A 17,657-nucleotide genomic window follows, 5' to 3' on the forward strand; every position below is an offset into this window, starting at 1 on the left:
TCTGGCTCTGCCTCTGGCTCTGCCTCTGGCTCTGCCTCTGGCTCTGCCTCTGGCTCTGCCTCTGGCTCTGCCTCTGGCTCTGCTTCTGGCTCCGGCTCTTCCTCTGGCACCAGCTCCGGCTCTAGCTCCGGCTCTTCCTCTGGCACCTCTGCCACTGGCTCCGGCTCCGACTCTGGTTCTTCCTCTGGCTCCAGCTCCGGCTCTGCCTCTGGCTCTTCCTCTGGCTCCAGCTCCGGCTCTGACTCTTCCTCTGGCTCCAGCTCTGGCGTCTCTGCCACTGGCTTCGGCTCCGGCTCTGGCTCTTCCGGCGCCTCCGCGGGCAGCTGGGGTGGCCGCAACGGCACCTACCCCGGCTTCCGCCCCTCCGCCAGCTCCGGTCTGATCCCCTCCGCCAGCGCCGGTCTGATCCCCTCCGCCAGCGCTGTCGCTGGTAGCTCCAGCTCCAGCTCCAGCTCTTCGGGCAGTGGCAGCAACACTGGCTCCTCGGCTGCTGCCGCTTCCTCCTCCGCTCTGTTCACCGGTGGCTCCGGCCGGGTCCTGCCTGGCTCCCTGCTCGGCGCTGTTGTCGGCATCCTCGGTCTGGCTGTGTTGTAAGCCGACCGCATTCGACTAGACTATAATTCTTCTCGTGTACATTTAGACGTTCGTTTACATCAATTGATGATTGGGTTTGAGTGTTAGGTTTCCGTGGCCCGAAGGGGTTACATTAGTAGTTTAGTGTATCTATGGAATTGGTCCTGGTCGAGATCTGATCTATAAAACTCCCCTTCTCTCTACACACGACATCTCTACCGCGCCCCACGACAAAAGATCACTCCGTCTTCTCCTTCAAACTCGCCTGTAAACAGCCCACCACCTCCTCCACCGTCACCCCATGCTCCCGTTTCACTTTGTGTCTCTCTTCCCCTAACACGGGATCCGCCGCGACCGCCGCATACACCTCTGCAATGCCATTGAACCTATTAACCCCCAGGATGAAAACGTTAGCAAGGCAAACCCTCAAGCCAATTTCCTCGGAATGAGAATCAATACATACACCTCAGGACTGAATCCGCCCCCCTCCGACACCGTCCCCCCAATCTCCCGCATCTCCCCCGCCCACCGATACGCCTTGGACGGCATCCCCACCACCCCGCGCTCCGCCATCCCCAGCATCGCGGGTTTATGTTCCGCCAACATCTCCCGCAGCGCAGGGAGCACCCCGAACCCCTGCGCGGTGGTGAAGGATTCGATGGCCAATGCGGTGAACCCCTTGGTGAGTGCCGCGAAACACATTTTCACCGCAGCCGCCGTGCCATATTCCGGGGAGATGTGGCGGATATTGAGGATGGTGGTGAGGGTCGGGGGGATGGGGAGAGGACCGGGGCCGGAGAGGATAATAGTGGGTTTTTTCCATGATGATGATGATGATGATGATGTTGCTGGTAGTGGTGTTGAATGCGTAGTCGTCGGTGAGGAGGAGGGGGTGGCCACCAGCCGAGGCGGCGTCCCTATTATTCCCCCCTGCAAAAATACCAGATCCTCCGCACGCGCCCGTGTCGCGTACAGCTGGGCCATCTCCCGCGCTGTACTCGGCGAGACCGCGTTCAGATCGAAGATGTACAGCGGAGTGGAGCGCACGAGGTGGCGCGCGGACGCGGCGGCGATGATGCGGTCGGCGGTCGATAGGGCCTGATCGGGCGGCACGATCGAGAGGAGCACGTCGCTGTTGTCGATGAGGTCTTGTAGGGAGGGGCGCAGTTCGATCTCCGCGAGCCAGGCGCGGTGTTGGGTGTGTGCGCTGGGGGTGAGATCGGTTAGATTGGTGGTGGTGATGGTGATGGTACGATAGTTGCTTAGATCTCAGGCGGATTGGGGTTGGGGGGGGGAGGGTGCATTGTACCTTCTGTCGGCGGCGTAGGTGAGTACGCGGTAGTTGTGGGCTCGTAGGAGCTGGGCGATGCCGAACCCCATCTCGCCGATGGAGAGGATGCCGATGGCTGTCAAGCTCATGGTAGTGGTTGAAGTGTTGAAGTGGTTGTGGTGGTGAGATGGAAAATTGAGGGTGAGATGAGGAGAATATTTAAGTGCCAGAGAGGGCGGGGTTGAATTGAATGATAAGCAGGTTCAAGGATGACAGGGAGGCTCTTCCTGATGGTAAGCACTACTAGTGCATTTTATATATCTACAGCATCTACACAGTATTTCTCTAGTACTCTCATGCTATTCTATAGCTAGACACAGCTCAAACACTGCATCCCCTTCCCCATCACATCACCCCATCGTTGTTTATCTGGACAGTTTCAGAGGAGTCTATGGGCTGACCACACGTCAACTCGCCGGCCGCATCCCGTCGGCATCGGCTCACTCTCCACGGTCGGCTTTGCCCATTGCGTGACCGGGTTTCCTCATCTTTCGGTGGACTGTCCAGCTGGTCTATTCGGACCGTCGGTCGGGTCCGCAAAGCAGCAGACGGTGTAGAAAGCCGATGGTGGTGTTGGTCGTCGAGAGATAGGGCACTGATCGGGCCGACGGCGGTTGACATACGGAGGATATATAAATAGTTATACTAGTTATACGAGTACACCCTGAATGAATCGTACTACCTTCACCAACAGACTTGCAGTGCCTGCTAGTGACTACTCCATAGTACTGCGAGTATCTCGTACTATAGAGTTTTCCCCTGAACCATGAAGGAAGGCCGACCCACGATCGCCAGTCCCTTTTTGCGTCAACGGTCAGCTGCTCGCTGTCGATCGGGAGATCATGACGACTGAGGATGAACCTGGCATGTCTCATTTCTACTACACACAGCTAGTCTGACCCTAAGTGATTAAATTAATGTGCCTGTATGACTAACACTTTTGACTTCTGCGTACTTCGTCTTCTCTCAGGCATCACTGGTGCCCAAGTCACCTCGATGCACCCTGCACAGCACTCACTGATAACTCGACCCACTACTGCAGTGGCAAACCACCAGGAAACCAGTTTCCGATGGCTCCAGCGGTTGACGAATTTTACAGTAAAGACGTTTAAAGACTCGTCTGTCCCCAGGGACTAGTCTCTAGGCGTGGAGCGACCGTGGATGGGGGATCCACCTGATGGGCGACGCGCAAACCACCGCAAGGGATCGAAGGGTAGCTCTGCAAATTTTGAACCCTAGTGTCGTGGCCACCACCACCACCACCCACCATCACACTCACCCTCCATCGTCAAAACACCATCCACCCCCCGGACATTCTTTTCCGGGCCCTGCCTACACCTATATAAATCAACCCCTCCTTGCCATTGCTCGACGCCTCCAGCATGATGATCAAGTGAATCCACCTCTTCCCCCCATGGCCCCTCCAGATCCCACCCCCGATCACTCCCACCCCCCCAGTCCGATCGAGGACCAGCCGGTCTCGGGGCTATCTTCTGCAGCCATCTCGCGCCGAACGTCATTCTCCGATCAGGCCGGCCTCGGCAGCAGTCACCTTGCTACTCCAGCCACGGGGGCGCAGACCCCCGACCCTCTGCTGGGCCCCAAGCTTGCTGCGCCCGCTGATGTGCTGAAGAAACTCCCCCAGACCATCATACGGCCCCTCGACAGCGACGACGAGGCCCTGGAGCTGTCGGCCACTGGCCCTCGATTCCGTCGTCCATCCGCCGTCTACGCGGGCGACAACGTGTACGCCGATGAAGCCGCCTCCCCACCCCCCGAGGCCTCCACGGCTGCTCGGCAGGGCATCCCCCCGGAGCTGTCCAGCTTCGCCGCGGAGCTCATGCTGGTGGCCGTCTGCTCCGTCGGTCTGATGCTCTTTTCTTTCCTTCTGGGGGACATGCTGGCGCCGCAGATCCCGATCCGGGCGGCCTTGGGCATCAGCAACACCGAACTGCCTTGGTTGGTGGGTGCCTTCAACGTGGCCAACGGACTCTCGGTCGTGGTGTCGGGCTCCCTGACCGACCTCACCCCGCCCCGACCCCTGATGGTGGGGGCGTTTGGCTGGCTGACACTGTGGAATGTCATCGGCGCCTTCTCCCTCTCGCCCTCGCGCCGCATCCTCTTCTTCCTGGTGCGGGCCATGCAGGGTCTGGCGATTGGGGTGCTGGTCTCGGGGAGTATGAGCATCCTGGGCCGCGTCTACAAGCCGGGGATCCGCAAGAACCGCGTCTTCAGCGCGATGGCGGCCTGCGCCCCCTTTGGCTTCTCGCTCGGCGCCATCCAGGGCGGGCTGCTGTTCCACCGCCTCCCCTGGATCTTCGGGTCCAACGCGATACTCACCGGGCTGTGTGCCGTGGCCGCCTTCTTCGCCATCCCGCCGCTGCGCCCGCAAGCCGACGTCGCCGGCACCGAGGCCCCCTCCCTGAGGCAGTTCGACTACCTGGGGGCGGGCTTGGCCGTGGGCGGCTGCGTGTGTCTGCTCTTTGGCCTCACGCAGGGTGGGGTGACGAACTGGTCCCCGTACACGATCGCTTTGACGGTGCTGGGGCTGGTGCTGTTGGTGGGCCTCTTCCTCGCTGAACGCTACGCGGTGCGGCCGCTGATCCCGAACCGACTGTGGAGGACGAAGGGCTTCACCCCGCTGATGATCGCCTACTTCCTGGGGTTTGGCTCCTACTTTGGCTGCTGGCAGTTCTACGCCATCCAGTTCTGGCTGCGCATTCAGCACGCCACCCCGGTTGCGGTGGCCCTCTACCACATCCCCAACGCCCTCGTCGGGGTGTTCGCGACCTGGGTCGTCAGTCGCACCCTGCATCTAGTCCCCGGCCATTACATCTACACCATCTCCATGTTCGCCTTCACGCTGGGCCCCGCCTTCTTCCTGCCTCAGACCGCCCACACCACCTACTGGGCGCTCTCCTTCCCCGGCATTGCTTTGGTGACGTTCGGGCCCGACCTGGCCTTCGCGGCCGCCTCGATCTTCATCACCAGCAGTGTCGCCCGCTCGTACCAGGGCAGCGCGGGCAGTCTGCTGGTGACGAATCAGAACCTCAGCGCGGCGATTCTCACCAGTGTGGCCGACGCGATTGGCACACGCGTGGACAAGACCCCGGACGGCGATGTCGGGCTGACGGGGCTGCGCGCCATCTGGTGGTTTGCGCTTGGCTGTCAGCTGGTGGCGGCGTTGATTACAGTGACCTGCGTGCGGATTCCGAAGGAGGAGGAGAAGGAGCATGTTACTTGAGTCGGAGGGTGGGTGTAGCAAATTAGCAGCCAGATACTAGTAATGAAGTTATGAAGGTATGATGTGATGTGATGTGATATGATGTATTCACTATTCTTCGTAGGGCGGATCTGGATTCCGGCGCGGGGTAATCGCATTCCCGCCCGCTTACAATACAATACAATACGTCAGTCAATATAAAAACCCACTTTCCCCTCACCCACCATACAAGTTGTCCACATCTCAGTCCCACATTCACACATCCAGTTTCACTGCAATTGTATCCATCGTGTTCGCAATCAAAGATGGCAGACAAATCCAACATCCTCATCTTCGGCGCCACCGGCTCCATCGGCGCCTACATCACCCAGGCCCTCCTCGACGACCGCGCCCACTTCGGCCGCTTCGCCGTCTTCACCAGCCCGCACAGCCTGCAGACCAAGGGCGAGATGCTGGACAAGCTGCGGCGGCAGGGCGTGGATATCCTGGTCGGGGATATTGGGAATCAGGATGATGTGCGTAAGGCATATGCTGGTGCGTTTCCCATACTCCAATGACAACGACTATATACACTACACTACACTACTTATCATAAACGATCCGGGGGAGAACCCCCGGACACCCCTTTCTTTTCAGCTTCCTGGTCCAATTCAACCCTATATCCTCTTTCTTGTAGCGTTCCGGGGGAGAACCCCCGGACCCCCCTTTCTTTTCAACTTCCTGGTCCAACTCAACCCTATATCCTCTTTCTTATAGCGTTCCGGGGGAGAACCCCCGGACCCCCCTTTTCTTTCAGCTTCCTGACTGAATAAAAACACAGACTTCGACACCGTAGTCTCAGCTCTGGGCCGCACCGCCATCGCCGCCCAGATCCCACTGATCGAACTCGCCGCCGCCACCCCCTCCGTGCGCCGCTTCCTGCCGTCCGAATACGGCACGGACATCGAGTACGGCCCCGCCTCGAAGCACGAGAAGCCGCACCAGGCGAAGTTGAAGGTCCGGGCCGCGCTGGCCAGCGTGCGGGACCGGCTGGAGTATGCGTACATCGTGACGGGGCCGTATGCGGATTATCCGTTTTATTTGGCCCAGGGGCCGCCCGGCGCCCCGGAGGCGGGCTCGTGGGATGTGAAGAAGCAGCGGGCGGTGATTGTGGGGGATGAGAGGGGGAGGGTGAGTTTGAGTGCGTGTGTTGAGTGAGTACTATCTCCTCTTTTCCCCCGATTATAACTTACCTCATACTTATTTTACCTTGTATGGCGTGCAAAGCTAACACCTCCCCGCTTCAGTGTCGGCCGCTTCGTCTCCCACGCCCTCACCCACTGGGAGCAGGCCCGCTACCGCGCCCTCAAACTCAACTCCTTCACCACCACCCCACACGAGATCCTGCAGGAGTTCGAATCCCAGACCGGGCAGAAGTGGCACGTCGAGAGTGTCTCGCTGGAGGAGCTGCGGCGCCGCGAGGCCGAGGCCTGGGAGCAGGGCGCCCCGCATGCCACGACGTTTACGCTGCGGCGCATCTGGGCGGAGGGCGGCACGCTGTACGAGCGCAGGGATAATGAGGATATCGGGGTGGTGGCGACGCAGTCGTTGCGGGCGTTGGTGCGGGAGTCGATTCAGCGGCAGTTGGAGTAGTTTATAAGACATAGGGTATCAGGATGAGTTAAACCAGGAAGTTGAAAAGATGGGGGGTCCGGGGGTTCTCCCCCGGAATGCTATAAGAAATAGGACATAGGGTTGCGTTTATACCAGGAAGCTGAAAGAAAAGGGGGGTCCGGGGGTTCTCCCCCGGAACGCTATAAGAAATAGGACATAGGGTTGCGTTTATACCAGGAAGCTGAAAGAAAAGGGGGTCCGGGGGTTCTCCCCCGGAACGCTATATAAGAAATGGAATATAGGGTTGAGTTGGACCAGGAAGCTGAACAAGCTCACTACCTGACTGCATCTAGTCTCTGCACATTCCGAGGAAGTCAGTGGCAATCCTGAGGACGAGCAGATGCCTCTCCAGGGCTAGAACCCGGTATGAACCAGCTTCCGACCTTGAATCGTGAACCACGTACCCCAAACAGCCGCCTGTCAACTGCCGATCGCACTCCACCCATTGGTCTACTCCGATGTAGGAGCTGGCACCGGATGCCATCTCCACGTGGTCTACCCACCGGAGGCTCCCGTGTGAAGATTTCGCTGTGTGGGGAGGAAGCGAGGAGCGAGGAGCTTCCTGCGTTGAGGCAGAGCCTGAGGCTACTAGAGCTAGACAGCTTGAGAGGCACGAGGGTGTATTCTGGAAAACGGATTGGACTGTAGCGTGTTTCCCCCAGCACGATAGAGTACAGTACTATGGTGAATGGCTTGACTGTGTAAGTCAATGGGTGGTATACTGTGGTAGCGACAGCGGTTGACTCCCGCCACGTCTGGTCTGCGTCGGCTGGAACAGCCACTCGGTGGAGAGCTGCGCATGCCACAGTTCCAGACAGCCTTCGAGTCTTCTGTCTTGGACTCATCCAGAGATCCCCACGTCTTGGTCTTTGACACTCGAGCAGAAACACCGTTTGTCAGCTTGAGTCAACTGCCAGCCGATCTAGGAGGCGGGGGCGAGTCGGCATGAGTCATTGTGTCGGGATCCGCCCTGCCACGGGGGACGGGACGAGATCAGGCTACCTGATGAGACTATGCGATATGCTTGTTTTAGCTTGCATGGAGAAAATTCTGCAGAAGCACCAGCCACCAGTGACTGATCCGATGTTCTACTGGGGGTGATTGTGGACTGGATGTACTCTATAACTCCGGAATAGGGACGGGGGGCGAGACCGGCGAGGGAGAGCCGGAGTTCTGCCATCCAGCCCCGAAATCGATGCTGCTAGTCTGCTTCGGGGATGGTGGCACGCGGCCGACTCGGAAGCGGCACGAGGGCACTAGTCCGCATCCGGTGCTCACCAATTGTTGCCACCGGATTCCCCCAGCGTTCGACACCTTATTTCATTTTGCATTTTGGCTTCTCCCCGGTGCGGTGCACTAACTAAGAGAGGGGACTAAACGCATAGGGCGTGGTGAATGCAGCTGCAATTGCAACTAGACGAGAAGGAAGAAATAACTCAGCTTCGCCCATCGTAGAGACGCACTTCGTCACACTCACACTCATCTTCACCGAAGCCTGGTGGAACATTCTCTCCACCTTCTGGTGTGGACCTACAGAGGCCGACATCGGGGCGAGGCAAACGGCGCAGGAAAAAGTTTGTGTCACGGCGGCAGAAACTGCGCTTTTTCGCCACGCTGATTTGCTGCCTTCTCCATCTATTAACTAACAAAAATCATCAGCCCAGACGTCCATGCTGCACGGCCCTGCAGTATAATAGCTCTTCGCCTCAGGTTAATTTCGACGGTTTGATCTTTTAACTTATTCTTTCACCTTTCTCTTCTTCTTCTTCTTCTTCTTCTCCTCTCCCCCCTCCTCCTACCCCTCCTCCCCTTCCTCTCCTTACTCTCCTTCCCCGGAAGTGGCATTCACCATGTCGTCACCGGAAGTCAAAGACATCGAACACAGCTCTGGGTACCCGACGGACCCGGAGGCCTGGGACGCCGACCTCAAGGCGCCCGTCGAGGACCAGGATCCCTTTGGTGCGGAGCATGGCGAGGTGCAATATAAGACCTTGAATTGGTGGTATGTTTGACTATAACCTCGAACCGAACTCGATTTCGATACTGACGTTTTCCTGCATAGGCAATCTGGCTTCTGTATGTGATGAATATGATATGATATCATCCCATACCCCCGATTCTAATATGTTTTTAGTGATGATTGCCGAAACCGTCTCGTTGGGTGTTCTGTCGCTGCCATCCACCGTCGCTATTGTCGGCCTCATCCCGTGAGTCACACTGTCTTGGCACCATCGTACCTCTGCTAACTTGCTCAGGGCTATCTTTCTCATCGTCGGATTGGGAGTTGTCGCGACTTACTCGGGTTATGTGATCGGCCAGTTCCGCGCGCGGTATCCCTTCATTCACAGCATGGCCGATGCGGGCGAGGTCCTGATGGGCAAGCCCGGTCGCATCTTCATCGAGGTCGCCCAGCTGCTGTTCTTCATGTTTGCCTCGGGCAGTCACTTGGTGACCTTTACCGTCATGATGAACACCCTGACCAACCACGGCACCTGCTCGGTGGTCTTTGGCGTCGTGGGCATGGTCTTGTCCTTCATATGCTCCCTGCCCCGGACCATGAAGAACGTCTCGTGGTTCGCCATGACCTGTATGTCCGCCCTTTTCAAGTGTGCCCTTCCCTGCAGGATCTAACCATCCCCCCAGGCTTCGTCAGCATCTTCTCCGCCGTGCTCATCACCATGATCGGCGTCGCCATCGAGCGCCCCTCGCACGCGCCGATGCAACTGACGCGTCACGTCAGCTTCGTGGACGGCTTCTCCGCCGTGACCAACATCGGCTTCGCCTACTGCGGCCACCCCGCCTTCTTCGGGTTTATCGCCGAGATGAAGAACCCCAAGGATTTCCCCAAGTCGCTCTGCATGCTGCAGGCCTTCGAGATCGTGCTCTACACCGTCGCCTCGTGTGTGATCTATCGGTATGCCGGCCAAGACGTCAAGTCGCCCGCCTTGGGGTCGGCCAGCCCGATCGTCAGCAAGGTCGCGTACGGAGTAGCCATCCCGACGATTGTGGTGGCCGGTGTGGTGCTGGGTCATGTGGCTATCAAGAACGTCTACGTGCGTCTTTTCCGAGGCACCGATGTCATGCACAAGCGCAGTGCGCTGGGCGTTGGGGCTTGGATCGGTCTGGCGGCCGCGTACTGGGTGATTGCCTGGGTGATTGCCGAGGCGATTCCCGTGTTCAGCAATTTGGTTAGCTTGGTGGTATGTTCTTTGCCTATTACCCTCCCACCGCCCAAAAAAAAAAACCATGCTAATAGTGCTTTAGTGCGCCCTCTTCGCAAGTTGGTTCTCTTTCGGTCTGCCCGGCGTCTTCTGGCTGTACCTGTACCGGGGCCGCTACTTCACCTCGTGGCGCAAAACCCTCCTCACGCTGGCGAATCTCGGCCTGTTCGGTATCGGTGCGACGATCTGCATCTGTGGGCTCTGGGTGTCTGGCGAGGCCATCCACAATGATGATTCCGGGGGCAGTTTCTCCTGCGCGAATAATGCCTAGATTGCGATGAGCATGAGCTGAGCATGAGCTGAGCATGAGCTGAGCATGAGCTGAGCATGAGCTGAGCATGAGCATGAGCATGAGCATGAGTATGAGCATGATGCATACTGGCGTTTGGTTTGCTTCGGTTTGGGTGCATGGACTGCATATATAGTGTTTCATACAGACATCATTAATATACTATTATACCCTTTTGTTTCTGCAGAGATGTCATTAGACCGGATATCACGACGTAAATCGCCTCAACAAGTTGTGTAGATCCACACAATACAATTCAGGATAATATAAACTCAGTTTATAGTTCTTTGTCCTCTTTCTCATGCTAAACCTCATTCGGCCTGCTGTCCCTCTAAATCCAGTCTTCAATGCTCCTGATATCAATCAGCCAGAATAGGCATTTTATCTCAGATCAACCCACTGGTGATCTGATCTCCCCCACACTCTCTCTGGAACCATAAGCCGTGAATTGCCCAGCACTGACACTATAAACGATTCCCGGGGAGAACCCCCGGACCCCCCTTCTTTTCAACTTCCTGGCTAAACTCAACCTATATCCTGTTTCTTATAAGCGATTCCAGGGAAGAACCCCCGGACCCCCCTTCTTTTCAGCTTCCCGGCCAAGCTCAATCCTATACAGTATCCCAACTGAAACTGGTTACTCTGGGAGAACCCCGAACGCGGTGTCAGCATTGACAGCCATAGTCCTCACTCCGTAAGGAAGTACAGCATAGGAGTTGTCAAGGTAAGCGTCACTCCGGAATATAGTGTCTACAGGTACTACTCAGTACTGTACATACCACACCAAGACGAGACCCCCCATGCACAGGCATCAACCTGACCAGGTGGATTAGATGCTTAACCACCTAACAACCACATCAGTTAAGACGCAGTGCCAACCAATCTACCACCCCACCCACTCCACCCACACGTTCAAAACATGGTGTGATTCTTCTGTATGGGTTCAGGGCTAATTGACTCTCATCCAGTGGTTTAGCCCGCACGGCCAGGAACTCGACCGCGCTCGTCCGTTTTGTTCGACTGGCTGGCACGCACTGGGGGGGCGGTCCTTCTCTTCCAGAAGAGGAACACTCCATTTGGCGATTTTGGGCGAGGCGATAAGCTTGCTGGAACAGGGTCATGCTTTGAGTCAAAGTAACGACATACAGCCCCAGGAGTTACCTTCAGAACCAAGAACCCCACCCTCGTCAACAACAGACTCTCCACTAATCGCATGCAACGCGAGCGATGCGACCATATTGTCAAGTCTACGGATTATTCTGGCACATATTCCTAGAATAGATGGAGCGAAGTTGGAATGGGGGCTGAATTCCCCTTTTCTGAAACTGGGCTTTTGGACCCCATGCGCCCTATACGGGCCATGTCTCAGTCTGTCAGGGGAGGATGAGCCATGGTTCATGGCAGAGGGAATTCGTGGTTTGCGTCGCGAGTCGTCGAAGCTGGTGTACTGGTGAAGTCGGTGAACCCCGGAAACTCTTATCAGATGGAATACAGGACTGAGCTTAGCCAGGAAGCTGAAAAGAAGGGGGGTCCGGGGGTTCTCCCCCGGAATCGCTTATAAGAAACAGAATATAGGACTAAGCATTGCCAGGAAGCTGAAAAGAAAGGGGGGTCCGGGGGTTCTCCCCCGGAATCGTTGATCACATAACGAGACATCCGCCGACTCATGCTGAGGGTGAATTGATTGGATTGACAACGCTGGATCGGTGGGGAAGTGTATGGTCGAAGGATTCGAGTTTGCTGCACGTCTGCTCCGTATACTAAAACCGCCATTCTGTCGATCAGCGTAATTCGCTGGTCTTGGAGCTAGTGGTTTAATACTATGCAACTGGCGCTACTTGAAGTGTAGAATTATAAAGAGGCACGAATCTCTGTTAAGAGGACCGTTCCTTCTCAACCAGTGCATACTTCTTCTCGATATCAGCCGCAACTTTGAACGGATAGTCATCATGGCCACGCTCTTGAAAGGAATGGCCCTTGCAGGCCTTCTCTCCGCCGTCGCCGCTTGCTCGACCGAGTCGGAAGTGACGGTCACTTTCTACGGCTTCCCAGACAACGATCCCCCAAGTGCAGACATCGCGTATGACTGTGGCCGCGGATACACTGCCGGCGGTAAGCCTCGTCTTTCCGGCGTCCACATCCCAAGAAAGCTGACAAGGGGCAGGTACCGGTACCTACAGCGATCCCTTGACATTTGCCTCTGCGTCCGGCGAGTTCGAGCAGTGCGAGATCATCTATCTGCCCTACCTGCGCAAGTACCTGCGGTACGAGGATGAATGCGCCCAGTGCAGTACGCTACCTTCCACCGCATTCAAACTCCAAGCAACCAAGAATACTGACCTGCCACAGCGACGGTCTATGAGTCGGGCAAGCTGCACATCGATATCTGGACCGGCGCCAATTCCGATGGTGGCGACACACAGATCGACTGCGAGGACGACCTGACTCCCGATTCGCAGTCGATCGTGCTCAACCCGGCAAGCTCGTATACCGTCAACTGTAGGTCCTTCGTTCCTCGTCGCACACTTTTGAAAAATAAGACGCTGATCTTCGTCCGTAGCTGCAGCGCTGTTCTCCAATGGCCAGTGCTACACCTCCAACACCTACAGTGGTGCCGAGGCTTCCACCTACTGCACTTCATCTGGCTCCGGAACCAGCTCCGGGTCTAACCCGAGCGCGACCTCGTCCCCCTCCTGCTCCTGGTCGGGTCACTGTGCCGGTAAGTGGGTGCTGTTTGTTGGTAACGTAGCGCTCGGTCGGTGATACTAAATGCTGTGATAAATATAGGTGCGACCTGCTCTACGGACGATGATTGCTCGGACGATCTCACTTGCCAGAGCGGCAAGTGCGCGTAACTTGCGCTTTTCTGGTTTGTTTTGGAGTGGTTCTACTGTAACACCACGGTCTCATGCAACCTGTAGACGGGAGGCAGTCAGAGTAACGGTACGGATGGACGATGAGAGAGGGACACATGTTTCGATAGATAAAAAGCTGCATTGTTAACTGCATTTCCTTACTAAACACTATAATAGCCACGCGGAAGTATCGGTGAGGTGATGCTGTATGGTCGCGGAGGCTTCGCGGGAACTCATCTCACCAGCTTTGTTCATATATCCTGCTCACACCGAAGCCGTTCGGCAGCGGCTCGATCCCGGAAGCGGATTATCTCGATATGAAAAGTTGGCAGGGGGCCTGGTGGGATCGCAATCCTCACCCGTGCCTGTTCAACGTGAAGGCATCTGTGCGACAGCCATGCTATCCGTACCGATGGACGAGCGTTTTCATGTGATAGCGTGATCTGAGGAGTTTGACGAGCCTGGGCGAAATTATATAGCCTGGAGATAAGGAAAGAAGATTTGACAGAACGGAGAACATTTGCACTCTCAAGGCAATCTATCATCATGATCTCCAAGGTGGCAACAACTTTCGTTCTAACACTTCTGCTGGGGCCTATCTGGCTTGGGGGAGTCGTCAGCGCCAATGACCCTTCGCCATCGACCAACGAGACCGTGATCAGACGTGGTTTCTGCATCATTGGAGGCGGTGCAGCTGGAACGTACGCCGCCATCCGCCTCCGGGAATTGGGCCAGGATGTCGTGGTTGTGGAGAAAACAGACCGGTTGGGAGGCCAGGTGCAAACTTATTTCGACCCGGACACAGGCGTAGCGATCGACTACGGAGTGCGAAACTTCGATGACTCCCCAGAGACTCGGAGTTTCTTCGAGCATCTCAACATCTCTGTGGATCTGAACACCAGATTTGAAGGCCTCAAGACGTTGCGATACGACTTTCGCACCGGCGTGTCTGTTCCGCCATACCCGGGTAGTCCTAGAGCGGCCATCGAACGCTACACTGCAGAGCTGCAACGGTACTCATACCTGTCGCAAGGATGGAACCTCTCGGATCAGGTGGCGGAGCCTCTTCTCCAACCTTTCCGTGATTTTGTCAGGGACCACGATCTTGGAGCCGCCTTGGAGACCATGACTATGCTCAGCCAAGGGATTCACTATCTGCTCGACTATGTGACTGTCTATCCCCTGAAGGTTGTCTCTTTGAACCGGCTCAATGGCCTGCAACACGGCTACCTTGGTCCCTCAAGTCGTAATGTTTCAGAGGTTTATCACGCAGCGCAGCAAGAGCTGGGTGAAGACGTGCTGATCAATAGTACCGTCATTCATGCTCGCCGGTCCGACGATAAGGTCCATCGACTCACAGTTGAATCCGACAACGGCGAGAGGTTTATCATCGAAGCAGATGCGACCATCGTGGCTATGCCTCCGAAGACCGACGATTTGGAAGCGCTCGACCTGGACAGCCTCGAATCATTCTTCGTTCGTCAATTTCAGTACGGGTACGTCTACACCGGCGTGATCCGCGACAGCAATCTTCCGCATAAGACCCAAATCCTGAACCGCGGGCTTGATACGCCGTATGGGCTTCCCAAGTACCCATGCACATCCTCGATTGTATCCTCTGCGGTTCCTGGTATTCATCTGGTGACGTATGGCAGTGCGGAAGAGATGAGCGAGGATGATGTTCGAGAGGCGATGGTCGATGATATTTTTCGACTCCAAGATGGAGGACTGAATGCTCGGAAGCCAACATTTCTAGCTTTTGCCACCCATAGTCCGTTCGACATGTATGTCAGCCGGCAGGCGATTGAGGCCGGATTCTACCAGGATGTGAGCGACTCGCAAGGGCATCGCAACACCTACTGGATCGGAGCCGCTTGGGAGAGTCCCGACTCATCAGCGATATGGAGATCAATTGATCGTCTGCTCCCCGCGATTATCAGTGATTGAATCTTGGCATCCTGCCTGTTAAAAGAAGAGACGCCTGCAGAGGCATTGATAGCATACTTCCCAAAATAGGCAATGATTCCGTTGGCCTTGGTTCAGATCGGGGATATAGTAGCTTAGTTATTGTGCGGATACTGTTACTGTAGCTCAGCCAAGATAAGACGGCAGATTCCCCGCTTTTCTTATCGTCGGGTCGATGCAAGAAATGGGGGGTATGTCACGAATAGATAGTTGATAAAGAGCCGGAAGGCAGCATCTGCAGCGTCACCTCCTCGAAACCTTCCATACTCCTATCTGGCTCAAGATCAGTATTCAATGTCAAAGGTTATGGCGGAACCCTCCGATTCAGCTGGTCCCTCCAACAACCACGATGCGGAGGATACGACGGCCCTCGCATCGCGCGCGTTAAGCAAGGTGGATAGACGACTGGTTCCTCTCCTGTTCGTCACTTACTTGCTCAATTACATGGACAAAGCCATTCTGTCCAGTGCTTCAGTGTTTGGGTTGACCGAAGATACGGTGTGGCTAACTGTGCCCTGCGCATACTTCGATGCTTGCTGATCATTCTTTACAGCATTTGGTCGGACAACAATACAGCTGGGTGTCCAGTATCTTCTATTTCGGATATTTCTTCTGGCAATGGGTAAGCAGTAGCTGCGTCTGCAGGGAAATGATGACAACGGGGCTGACTTCTCAAGCCCACCAACATGCTGATTCCCCGCGTTCCAGTGGCCAAATATCTGGGATTCAATACACTCTTCTGGGGAGCGGTGGTTGCGCTGACTGCCGCCTGTGTAAACTACGGCGGTCTCCTGGCCGTCCGCTTCTTGCTTGGGGTCGCAGAAGCCACCATCACACCTGCTTTCATGTTCATCACCTCCACCTGGTACACCCGGGATGAGATCCCCTTCCGAACCGGGATTTGGTTCTCGGGGAACTCAGTCGGCGGGTTGATTGCTAGCCTGCTGGCCTATGGCATCGGGCACATCGAGCATCCCCTCCGACCGTGGATGTGGATGTTCATCATCTTGGGTGTCGCGACCTTCCTCTGGGGCTTTGTGCTTCTGGCTTTCTTGCCGGACAGTATCTCGACCGCTCAGTTTCTGACCTCCGAGGAGCGAGATTTTATGAGCAATCGAGCTGTGATCGCCGGTACCGGTCGCACGGAGCGTACTGCCTGGAAATGGGAGCAAGTGGAAGAGTGTCTGCGAGACCCGAAGAGCTGGCATCTGTTTGCCATCGCTCTGCTGACTCAGATTCCCAATGGAGGTACGCAGAACTTCGGAAATCTGGTCATCAAGTCGTTTGGCTTCACCTCGTTGCAATCGACGCTGATCAATATCCCGGCGAGCGTGATCAGTGCGGCCACCATTGCCCTGACCGGATGGGCGGCGAGTCGATCCCACCGGATGAACTGCATCCTGATCGTCTGCGTGATCATCTTCCCCATCATTGGAAGTGCGATCATCTACGCTCGCGCCCAGCATGTTCCGCTCGGGGCGCAACTGTTCGGGTACTTCCTCCTGTCCACCGGTCCAGGGGCCTTGCCGCTGGTCATGTCGCTCTTGCAGAGCAACTATCGGGGTGTCACGAAGAAGATGACGATGACCGCGATGATGTTTGTGGCGTACTGCGCTGGCAATATCGCCGGGCCACAGCTGTTCAGGACCAGTGAAGCCCCAACGTACCCAACATCCTTCCGAGCCATCTTGATCTGCTACATCATTGCTGGGGGGCTCACCATCTCGTTACGTTTCTATCTGCAGTGGCTGAACGCGAAGCGGGATCGAGACGAGGGAGTCCCTGGCAGCGCGAGCTTAGCGGGTGCAGTGGGAGGAAAGGTCGTCGGCGAGCAGCGCGATGGAGCAGACGTCTCGGTCCTTGTACGTTCTGTAGAACTGAACCAGGCAGACTATGACGACGTCACGGACTGGAATACGGTCGGGTTCCGCTATCGTCTGTGATTCTTGTTGGACAGTCGGGGTTCTGAGTGGATGTCATCTATTTCGGAAGTTAATTGAAGGCTTCATACAAATGGAGGTCGTGATTGCAAGGATATCAGGTCAAATTTGCAAGCGTGGTGGCGTAACTCCAGTGGAGGAGGAGGAGGAGGAAGAATCGGAAGCCGTCCAGACATGGGGAAGTAGGAGTGAGTGGCTGCAGCTGCAGTTTGGCCTGTTTGTTTATCTCCTTCTACAGTAATTTCAAACTACCTGCAACCTGCGAGACTTTGTCTCGCTACCCAACAATCCATCGCACTCTCCTATCTGCAGCAGAAGTATTCATTCCCATCCCATGGATTGCTAGCTCCGCCGTGTGCCTTGAAGTTGAGAGCAAGAAGAACTACATGCTTTGAGCAGAGGCCTGGAGGAAGGCAGGTTACGACACGCCATCCCGGTCGCTCGCCATTGCGCTCGAAGGTATCTGGAGTCCTATGGTTGGACCAAAGTCTTGCAAAACCCAGCCGTTGAGACAACGCGATGACAATTGCAAATATAGCACCAATGGTGGCCGACTGCCGGTCAGTGATTGATCGGACTCCGACGGGCCCCGGGAGGGGATTGATCGG

The 17,657-nt window shown here is 56.1% G+C and overlaps 9 protein-coding genes across 9 annotated transcripts in view; 7 read left to right on the top strand and 2 right to left on the bottom strand.

Annotated features, from left to right (window-relative positions):
* BP01DRAFT_365010 (uncharacterized protein) overlaps nucleotides 1–674 on the top strand; it is a gene marked incomplete at both ends in the record, with an annotated part of 1,369 nt that extends 695 nt beyond the window's left edge. Inside the window, 2 exons of the mRNA XM_025576344.1 lie at nucleotides 114–590; nucleotides 641–674. Of these exons, the coding sequence (XP_025432229.1) occupies nucleotides 114–590; nucleotides 641–674 (511 nt within the window). The remainder of the gene's footprint in view (nucleotides 1–113; nucleotides 591–640) is intronic.
* A 137-nt stretch (nucleotides 675–811) lies between these two features.
* BP01DRAFT_381883 (6-phosphogluconate dehydrogenase C-terminal domain-like protein) lies at nucleotides 812–1,992 on the bottom strand (the record flags this gene model as incomplete). Its single annotated transcript, XM_025577333.1, has 3 exons — nucleotides 812–959; nucleotides 1,037–1,780; nucleotides 1,883–1,992. 3 exons carry the CDS (start codon nucleotides 1,990–1,992, stop codon nucleotides 812–814), a joined length of 1,002 nt encoding a protein of 333 aa, XP_025432230.1.
* A 1,325-nt stretch (nucleotides 1,993–3,317) lies between these two features.
* BP01DRAFT_381884 (efflux pump antibiotic resistance protein) lies at nucleotides 3,318–5,147 on the top strand (the record flags this gene model as incomplete). Its single annotated transcript, XM_025577334.1, has 1 exon — nucleotides 3,318–5,147. The coding sequence occupies one exon, from the start codon at nucleotides 3,318–3,320 to the stop codon at nucleotides 5,145–5,147; it is 1,830 nt and encodes a 609-aa protein (XP_025432231.1).
* Nucleotides 5,148–5,431: 284 nt separating this feature from the next.
* Nucleotides 5,432–6,758, top strand: BP01DRAFT_373244 (isoflavone reductase family protein; the record flags this gene model as incomplete). The annotated part of the gene is made up of 3 exons (XM_025576775.1): nucleotides 5,432–5,660; nucleotides 5,947–6,319; nucleotides 6,413–6,758. 3 exons carry the CDS (start codon nucleotides 5,432–5,434, stop codon nucleotides 6,756–6,758), a joined length of 948 nt encoding a protein of 315 aa, XP_025432232.1.
* A 168-nt stretch (nucleotides 6,759–6,926) lies between these two features.
* BP01DRAFT_26902 (uncharacterized protein) lies at nucleotides 6,927–7,927 on the bottom strand. Its single transcript, XM_025571375.1, has one exon. It carries the CDS (start codon nucleotides 7,622–7,624, stop codon nucleotides 7,094–7,096), a length of 531 nt encoding a protein of 176 aa, XP_025432233.1. The 5' UTR covers nucleotides 7,625–7,927; the 3' UTR covers nucleotides 6,927–7,093.
* Nucleotides 7,928–8,465: 538 nt separating this feature from the next.
* BP01DRAFT_355901 (uncharacterized protein) lies at nucleotides 8,466–10,460 on the top strand. Its single transcript, XM_025574809.1, has 6 exons — nucleotides 8,466–8,781; nucleotides 8,842–8,855; nucleotides 8,914–8,986; nucleotides 9,035–9,366; nucleotides 9,423–9,979; nucleotides 10,044–10,460. Exons 1-6 carry the CDS (start codon nucleotides 8,630–8,632, stop codon nucleotides 10,269–10,271), a joined length of 1,356 nt encoding a protein of 451 aa, XP_025432234.1. The 5' UTR covers nucleotides 8,466–8,629; the 3' UTR covers nucleotides 10,272–10,460.
* Nucleotides 10,461–12,238: 1,778 nt separating this feature from the next.
* Nucleotides 12,239–13,144, top strand: BP01DRAFT_381887 (uncharacterized protein; the record flags this gene model as incomplete). The annotated part of the gene is made up of 5 exons (XM_025577335.1): nucleotides 12,239–12,401; nucleotides 12,454–12,579; nucleotides 12,639–12,788; nucleotides 12,850–13,008; nucleotides 13,077–13,144. 5 exons carry the CDS (start codon nucleotides 12,239–12,241, stop codon nucleotides 13,142–13,144), a joined length of 666 nt encoding a protein of 221 aa, XP_025432235.1.
* Nucleotides 13,145–13,690: 546 nt separating this feature from the next.
* Nucleotides 13,691–15,091, top strand: BP01DRAFT_338744 (amine oxidase; the record flags this gene model as incomplete). The annotated part of the gene is made up of 1 exon (XM_025573334.1): nucleotides 13,691–15,091. The coding sequence occupies one exon, from the start codon at nucleotides 13,691–13,693 to the stop codon at nucleotides 15,089–15,091; it is 1,401 nt and encodes a 466-aa protein (XP_025432236.1).
* A 324-nt stretch (nucleotides 15,092–15,415) lies between these two features.
* BP01DRAFT_415265 (MFS general substrate transporter) lies at nucleotides 15,416–17,052 on the top strand (the record flags this gene model as incomplete). The annotated part of the gene is made up of 3 exons (XM_025579124.1): nucleotides 15,416–15,607; nucleotides 15,663–15,731; nucleotides 15,787–17,052. 3 exons carry the CDS (start codon nucleotides 15,416–15,418, stop codon nucleotides 17,050–17,052), a joined length of 1,527 nt encoding a protein of 508 aa, XP_025432237.1.
* Between the last annotated feature and the right edge of the window lie 605 nt (nucleotides 17,053–17,657).

Source organism: Aspergillus saccharolyticus (genome assembly GCF_003184585.1).
Source record: "Aspergillus saccharolyticus JOP 1030-1 unplaced genomic scaffold BP01scaffold_11, whole genome shotgun sequence".
Taxonomy (NCBI): domain Eukaryota; kingdom Fungi; phylum Ascomycota; class Eurotiomycetes; order Eurotiales; family Aspergillaceae; genus Aspergillus; species Aspergillus saccharolyticus.

What these genes read in the sequence shown, in the direction of transcription:
- BP01DRAFT_26902 (XM_025571375.1), bottom strand. Translation starts at nt 7,624, where the DNA reads ATGAGTCCAAGACAGAAGACTCGAAGGCTGTCTGGAACTGTGGCATGC.
- BP01DRAFT_355901 (XM_025574809.1), top strand. Translation starts at nt 8,630, where the DNA reads ATGTCGTCACCGGAAGTCAAAGACATCGAACACAGCTCTGGGTACCCG. An exon ending in GCTATTGTCGGCCTCATCCC is followed by an intron (nt 8,987 to 9,034) that starts GTGAGTCACACT and finishes TAACTTGCTCAG; the next exon opens with GGCTATCTTTCTCATCGTCG. An exon ending in GCAATTTGGTTAGCTTGGTG is followed by an intron (nt 9,980 to 10,043) that starts GTATGTTCTTTG and finishes ATAGTGCTTTAG; the next exon opens with TGCGCCCTCTTCGCAAGTTG.